The 7,579-nt window shown below is 41.6% G+C and overlaps 1 protein-coding gene across 3 annotated transcripts in view; it reads right to left on the bottom strand.

Annotated features, from left to right (window-relative positions):
• Nucleotides 1–7,579, bottom strand: part of zfyve27 (zinc finger, FYVE domain containing 27) — a 161,547-nt gene that overhangs the window by 129,450 nt on the left and 24,518 nt on the right. For all 3 annotated transcript variants that reach the window (XM_048609059.1, XM_048609058.1, XM_048609057.1), the window contains one exon: nucleotides 5,803–5,915. In XM_048609059.1, the coding sequence (XP_048465016.1) occupies nucleotides 5,803–5,915 (113 nt within the window). The remainder of the gene's footprint in view (nucleotides 1–5,802; nucleotides 5,916–7,579) is intronic.

Here is a 7,579-nt window from a genome sequence, read left to right as displayed (position 1 = left end):
ACTTTGGTGTCATCCGCAAATTTACTAACCCATCCTTCTACGCCCTCATCCAGGTCATTTATAAAAATGACAAACAGCAGTGGCCCCAAAACAGATCCTTGAGGTACACCACTAGTAACTGAACTCCAGGATGAACATTTCCCATCAACCACCACCCTCTGTCTTCTTACAGCTAGCCAATTTCTGATCCAAACCGCTAAATCACCCTCAATCCCATGCCTCCGTATTTTCTGCAATAGCCTACCATGGGGAACCTTATCAAACGCTTTACTGAAATCCATATACACCACATCAACCGCTTTACCCTCATCCACCTGTTTGGTCACCTTCTCAAAGAACTCTATAAGGTTTGTGAGGCACGACCTACCCTTCACAAAACCGTGTTGACTATCCCTAATCAAATTATTCCTTTCTAGATGATTATAAATCCTATCTCTCATAATCCTTTCCAACACTTTACCCACGACCGAAGTAAGGCTCACTGGTCTATAATTACCAGGGTTGTCTCTACTCCCCTTCTTGAACAAGGGGACAACATTTGCTAGTCTCCAGTCTTCTGGCACTATTCCTGAAGACAATGACAATAAAGATCAAAGCCAAAGGCTCTGCAATCTCCTCAGTAGCTTCCCAGAGAATCCTAGGATAAATCCCATCCCAGTATGCATCTTGCGGTGCAGATGCAAATGCCAATGCATCATCACAGTGATCAGCAATGCATGGAAGTTCCCAGCAGATGCCCTGTGTGAAACTTGCCCTTTAACCTGATCTGTTATTCATCGAGATCATGGCTGATCTGTGACCTCCCACTATATGGCATTTTTGCTCCCACCCTTTGACTCAAAAGAAAATCTGTCAGCTTCTGTTAAAATTAACGGATCTTACACGAATGGCTATTTATGGAAGAAATTTCAAAACTTCTCGACCTGATGCTTGCAGAAGTGTTTCCTAATTTCACTCATGAAATGACTGGCTCCAATTGTCAGGCTGCACCCTTAGTGCAAGACTCTCCAAACAGTGGAAATAATTATCATCTTCCCTTAATACCTTGTAAACTTAAATTAAGTCACCGCTTAACTTTCTAACTTCCAGGGAATAGAAGCCTAATTTATGTAATTTCTCTTTGGAATTTAACCTTTGCAGTTCAGAAAGAGAAAACACAATCAAAACTTGAATCAATGCTTCTGGGGAAGTTGGGGGGAGCAACTAAGGGGATGAGATCAGGGAACAAAATAAAAGTTAATGATCAGTATTAAAGATCCAATGATGAACATAAGGAGATATTACACGATCCTATAGGGACAGACTACATTGCAATGACCCTTTGGTGCATTTCCATGGAAAATAAATTTCACATCAAGAACTGGTTTCCAATCAGGTTTTGACAACTGTGATCATATTCAAAATGCTATGCCACCAAAATTTGCTTTATTCCTCTTTGGCAGCACTTCCATGATTGGAATCAGGAACCTCAATTAATGCATGGGCTTTGGTTGTGCCAGAGCTGTGGCCGTGAAATAGAGTGATTATTGATAATGCCAAAATGGACCCTGCATATGCAGAGCTGGTTAGGTTTACTGGCTGCAACAGGCAATAGGAAGCTGCTGAGCATGCACCACTGACAAAGTGGAGGTTCCCTTACCCAAAGTATCCACGGAGTAGGTCTCCTCAGCTACCGCTCATTTGTTGTATTCTCCCAGTCCTCAGGAGAATATGCCTGGGGCTGTTGCTGCAACTCTTTCTCCCCATCTAACCTCTGCCCCACACCCCACCACCGCCCGTGGGGCCTAAAATGAGTTAAAAATAAGGATGAGAAGTTTATAAAAATTGAAGCAATCATGACTGCGAGCCATTTTAGGGGGAATGGGTGACAGGAACCTGGTGAGAAAAAAAAAAATTTTTCCAAATGTGAGTAAATCCTATCCCTAAGAATCTTCACCAATAATTTCCCTACCACTGACATAAGGCTCACCAGCGTGTAATTTCCTGGAGTATCCCTGTTGACAAAAGGAACAACGCTTGCTATTCTCCAGTCCTCTGGGACCCCTCCTGTGACTAAAGAGGATACAAAAGTCCCAACAATTTCCTCACCTGCCTCCCTCAGCATTCCGGGCTAGATCCCATCAGGTCTGGGACGTGTCTACCTTAACACTTTTCAAAACACTCAATACCTCATTTTTTTTAATACTGACATGCCCTAGAATATCAACATAGCCCTCCTGAGATTCACCATCCACTGTGTCCTGCTCCGTTGTGAATATCGACGCTAAATATTTAAGGACCTCATCCACTTCCTCCGGTTCCATTTATACATTTCCTCCTTTGTCCTTAAGTGAACCTACCCTTTCCCTAGCTACCCTCTTGCTCAAGCAAGATGCCTTGGAATTTGCCTTAATCCTGCTTGTTAAAGACATTTCATGGTCCCTGTTAGGTCTTAATTCCTTGTTCAAGTTCTTTCCTGCTATCTTGGTATTCTTCAAGGGCTCTGTCTTCAATTTCCTAAACCTTGCAGATACCTTATTTTTCTTCTTGACTAAGTTCTCAATTTCTCATCAAAGGTTCCGGAATTCTGCCATCCTTATCCTGCATTTTTACAGGAACATGTTGGTTCTGAACTCGAATCAAATGGGTCTTTAAAAGAATCTCACATGCCAGATGTGGATTTACCCTTAAACAGCCAGCCCCAATCTATATTCCCCAGTTCTTGCCTAATTTCATCGCAGTTAGCCTTCACCTAATTTTGTACTTTCACCCTAGGACTACTCTTATTGTTATGCATAAGTTTTTCAAAACCTACAGAATTATGGTTACTGTTCCCAAGATTCTCCCCCACTAAAACTTCAATCACCTGGCCGGACACATTCTACAATACCAAGTCTAATACGGCCCCTTCCCTCGTCGAACTATTTACATATTGTTTCAAAAAACTATGATACACCTAACCAATTGCCCTCCATGGAAGCCCCTGCCACTAAGTGAGTCCCAGTCAATATACAGAAAGTTAAAATCACTCACCACAACAACCCTGTTGTTTTTACATTAATCCATAATCTGTGCCTCTATCACCCGCAGGCTGTTGGGAGTCCTGTAGTACAATCCCTTTAAAGTGACTGCAGCCTTCCTTTTCCTGAGCTCTACCATATGGCCCTCCAAGGTGTCCTCTCTTAGTACTGCTGTGATATTCTCCCTTATCAGTAATGCAACTCCTCCACGTTTTACATCCCTATGTTGCCTGAAACATCTAAATCCCAGAATGTTAAGCTGTCAATCTTGGCCCTCTCTCAACCAAGTCTCTGTAATAGCTACAACATCATAGTTAAATGTATAATCCAAGCTCTAAGTTTCTTACCTGTCATACTCCTCATTAAAATAAATACACCTTAGACCACCAGTACTGCCATGATCAGTATCCTCTCCCTGTCTGCTCTTCGTCTCTGGTATTCACCTCTGACTCCTCTTCCGTCATTTTACTTCCTGACCTACTGCTTTACAGAGATAAGGAGAAACTTCTTCAGCCAGAGAGTGGTGAATCTATGGAATTCACTGCCACAGAAGGCTGTGGAGGCCAGGTCATTGAGTACATTTAAGACTGAGATAGATAGGTTCTTGATTATCAAGGGGATCAAGGGTTATGGGGAGAAAGCAGGAGAATGGGGTTGGGGAACTTATTAGCCATAATTGAATGGCGAAGCAGACTCGATGGGCCGAATGGCCTAATTTCTGCTCCTATGTCTTATGGTCTGGTTCCCTCACCCCTGTCACACTAGTTTAAACCTTCCCGAGTGGCACTAGCAAACATCCCCTCCAGGGGATTGGTGCCCCACTAGTTTAGGTGCAACTCATCCTTCTTGTACAGTTTCCACCTGCTCTGGAAGCCAATGATTCACATATCTGAAGTTCTTCTTCCTACACCCACACTTTAGCCGCATTGTTAACTATACAATCTTTCTATTCTTAGCCTCACTGGAAGGTGGCACAGGAACTAATTCCAAGATTACAACCCTAGAGGTCCTGCTTTTCGACTTCCTACCTAACACCCTGAACTTCCATTGCAGGACCTCATCTGTCTTTCTGCCTATGTATTAGTACTAATATGAATCACAACCTCTGGCTACTCACTCTTGCCCTTCACTAATATCCTTTAGGGAAGGAAATATGTCATCTATTTTGACTCCAGACCTCCAGTGGTTGACTGCCCTCTGAGCAATTAGGGATGGGCAATAGATGCTGGCATGGCCAAAAATGCTCACATTCCAGTGAACAAAAAATCATTCAGTAAAGACAGGAAGGTTTTCAGTCCTTCGAGGTTGTACCAGCTGTTTCTGAAAGGCAATTCAGTTAGAGTACAGTATCACATTTACATAGCACTTCTAAAGTAAAACATCCAAAGGCATTTCACAGGAGCAATTTTACGCCAAATGTGACACAAAATCAATTCGGGAGTATCAGGTCAGATGAGAAAAAAAAACCCGGTCAAAGAGGTCTTTCTAAAAGTAAAGGGAAAGGTAGAGTAGCAGAGAGATTTAAGAAGGGAATTCGAGAGTGTGGGGCCTAAAATGAGTTAAAAATAAGGGATGAGAAGTTTATAAAATTGAAGCAATCATGACTGTGAACCATTTTAGGGGGAAATGGGTGACAGGAACCTGGTGAGAAAAAGAATAGAAGTAGTAGAGGTTTGGAGGTGCTCAATTTATGAGAGTGGAAGTTGGGAGACTAGCTTGCACAGCACCTGAATGGCCAAGTCAAAATTTAAGAATGGCAACATACTTTAGGAAATGTACATGGAGCTCCTTTCGAAAGGACCTTCCAAACCTGCAACATCCACCAACTGGAAGGATAATGACAACAAGTATATGGAAACACCACCACCTGAAAAACCCTTCCAAGATGCACACCATCCCAACTTTCCATTCCTGCACTTTCAAGGTCTGGGAATTTCCTTCCTCAGAGCACTGCACGTGTCGCTACTTTCTCTCAGGGCAATTAGGCACGGACAATAGCTGCTGGCAAAACCAGTGGCAAGCACATCCCACACAAGAATTTTAAAAATATGTCAGCCATTGAGGTACCTTGTTTTCATCAGAGCACTTTGCCTCTAAGAAGCTTCATGTGGACACAGGGTTCAAAGTTGTCCACTACAATCTCTTACCTTGCTCAGTACAAAATTTCACAAAGCTGATTTAGTGGCTGAAAATCATTTGCACAGTAATCCTTTAGATTAAGAACTAATTCTATGACCAGGAGCTGAAGCATTCGGAAACATTATGTGCTGCTGTTAAAGTTTCATTTACTCTGTAATTGGGATTGAGCAATTAAGTTTACTGGATAAACTGGAGTGAAATTTGCTACACAGCAAACTGCGCAAACTCAGGATAGAATATTCTGCAGATATTCACTGCAAAGCAAGTGAGATAAAGTTATAGGAGTGGTGAGAATTTGGCCAACCAGTAATACTCCTCTTCCTTCCTTCTTTTCATACACGAATAAATATACCTCTACCCCCACAGAATCTCAAAAACATCAACACCTACAACCGATACAGGAAAAACATGAAAAATTAATCTCCTGCTCTTTAAGGCAATCAGCTAATCTTCTGAGGCAACTGGGAGCTCATAACTCCTCAGTCACAAATAACAAATTACTCTGAACTGGAAACATGAGCCAAAGGAGCGAGATACAGACAAGGGCACTCTCATAATTTTATAAAGATGCTGAGGGAGCAGTTGAGACCTGGATCTTAATCTGCCCTTTCATCAGTATCTTTTCATCAATTAGACCATCACATCCACATTTTCAATCACTTACCCCTATAGAAATCTGCATTTCCCAGAAATAACAAACTGTTCAGAAGAACCATGACCCAGCAGAGTGGGAGGAGATAAACGATGGAGAGCATTCCCAGCAGGCTCCCATAAAACCTAAACAAAACATAAAGCAAGGTAAACATCCAGCATTAATAAGTCCGCTTTCCAGACATGTGTTCTGATGTCTCCTTATATGACAGGAGAGGTCATTCAGATCCTTGAACCCTTTCCATCATTTGCCCTACTGTGATGAAGGTTCATGACCTAATTTTATTTGGAAACCTCGGTTCCAAAGTGGACAGATTCACATACAGTTTTTCCATACTGTGTATGTTAAAAAGGACTTGGTTTCATTTCTGAGTTCTGAGAATAGCTCCATTGTGTCTGGAAATTTGTTTACATGAATTTAAATGAGGCTTTTTTAAAAAAAAAACCCTTGAGAATAGTTCAGTGCCTTGGAAAACAAAGTAGAAAGGAAAAAGAAAGAACTGCTACATTGCAGCAAGGTGTCTCGTAACACAAATGCAGGGAGAGAAATGGGTTCCTTTTAGAAAAGACGGAACTATTCAGGTGTGGAAGTAACTATGCAGGTTCCTTTCACATAGAAGCAGATCATTCAGGGAGAAAAAATGTCTGCAAGAGCAGCAATGCAATTTAGCAGCCTCCAGAAAAATTTGGCAGGAGAGAAGAAATACTCAGTGTAATGAAGGCACAATACAAGGGCAGTAATATTCTGCTGAGGCTGTAAAATGCCCTGGTCAGATTACGTTTGGAATTTTGGGGAGTAATTTTGGGAAGGACGATGGACTGGCATTTGGGGGTGCGGGGGGGGTGGACAAAGAAGACTCACAATAAAGATCCCGGGAATGAAGGGCTTGTCACACGAGGAGCTATTGAGGATTCTGGGTCTGTACTTGATGAAGTTTAGAAGGATGAGGGGAAATCTGATTGAAACTTACAGAATACAGAGGGGCCTGAATACGGTAGAAGTGGAGATATTTCCACTAGCAGGAGAGTCTAGGACCTGAGGGCACAGCCTCACGAAGAAGGTCTATTTCACTTCCAGAACTGAGATGAAGAGAAATTTCTCCAGCCAGAAGATGGTGAATCTGTGGAACTCATTGCTGCAGAAGGCTGTGAAGGCCAAACCATTGAGTGAATTTAAGACAGAGACACAGAGGTTCATGATTCTTAAAGGGATGAAGGTTATGGGGAGAAAGCAGAAGAATATGGTTGAGAAACATGTAAGCCATGATTGAATGGTGGAGCAGATTCAATGGGTCAAATGGCTTAATTCTGCTATTATAACTGATGTCTTATCAGTAAGTGAAAGCTCTAGGAACAGAAGACTATGGAAGAGGAGTTTAAGGAATCCATATTAAAACGTAAGGAATATGTGAGATTAGTTTGTCACGGGGTGTCAACAAAACATTAACTAAAGAAGATAGTATCAAGTGAATCCAGATGTTTGCCAGAACAGAACTAATTTACAGCTGTACCCACTTTAAAGTGGTCCTCCATTGAGGTTTGAGCATCTGTAAGATTGTTGTTGAAGGTAAAAAGTTTAATCTTTTATTTCTAGAAAGCTGTTTCAAATAGTTCTTATATTGTGTCAAGTACATTGTCATTTTTTTTCCTATTGTATGCAATAAACTTAGATGTTCTTTTGTTAAAGTATATTGGTACCCTCTTGTGAATATGTTCAGTAACTGGTCATCTTCGCAATCAAATTGCAAAAATATAACTTATGGTTTATCTAACTACGCCTCAGTCTGGAA

The sequence above is a fragment of the Rhincodon typus genome, chromosome 20 (genome assembly GCF_021869965.1).
Source record: "Rhincodon typus isolate 14 chromosome 20, sRhiTyp1.1, whole genome shotgun sequence".
Classification (NCBI taxonomy): domain Eukaryota; kingdom Metazoa; phylum Chordata; class Chondrichthyes; order Orectolobiformes; family Rhincodontidae; genus Rhincodon; species Rhincodon typus.
The sequence above is the reverse complement of the archived record's forward strand: the minus strand, read 5'-3'. Positions and strand labels throughout refer to the sequence as shown.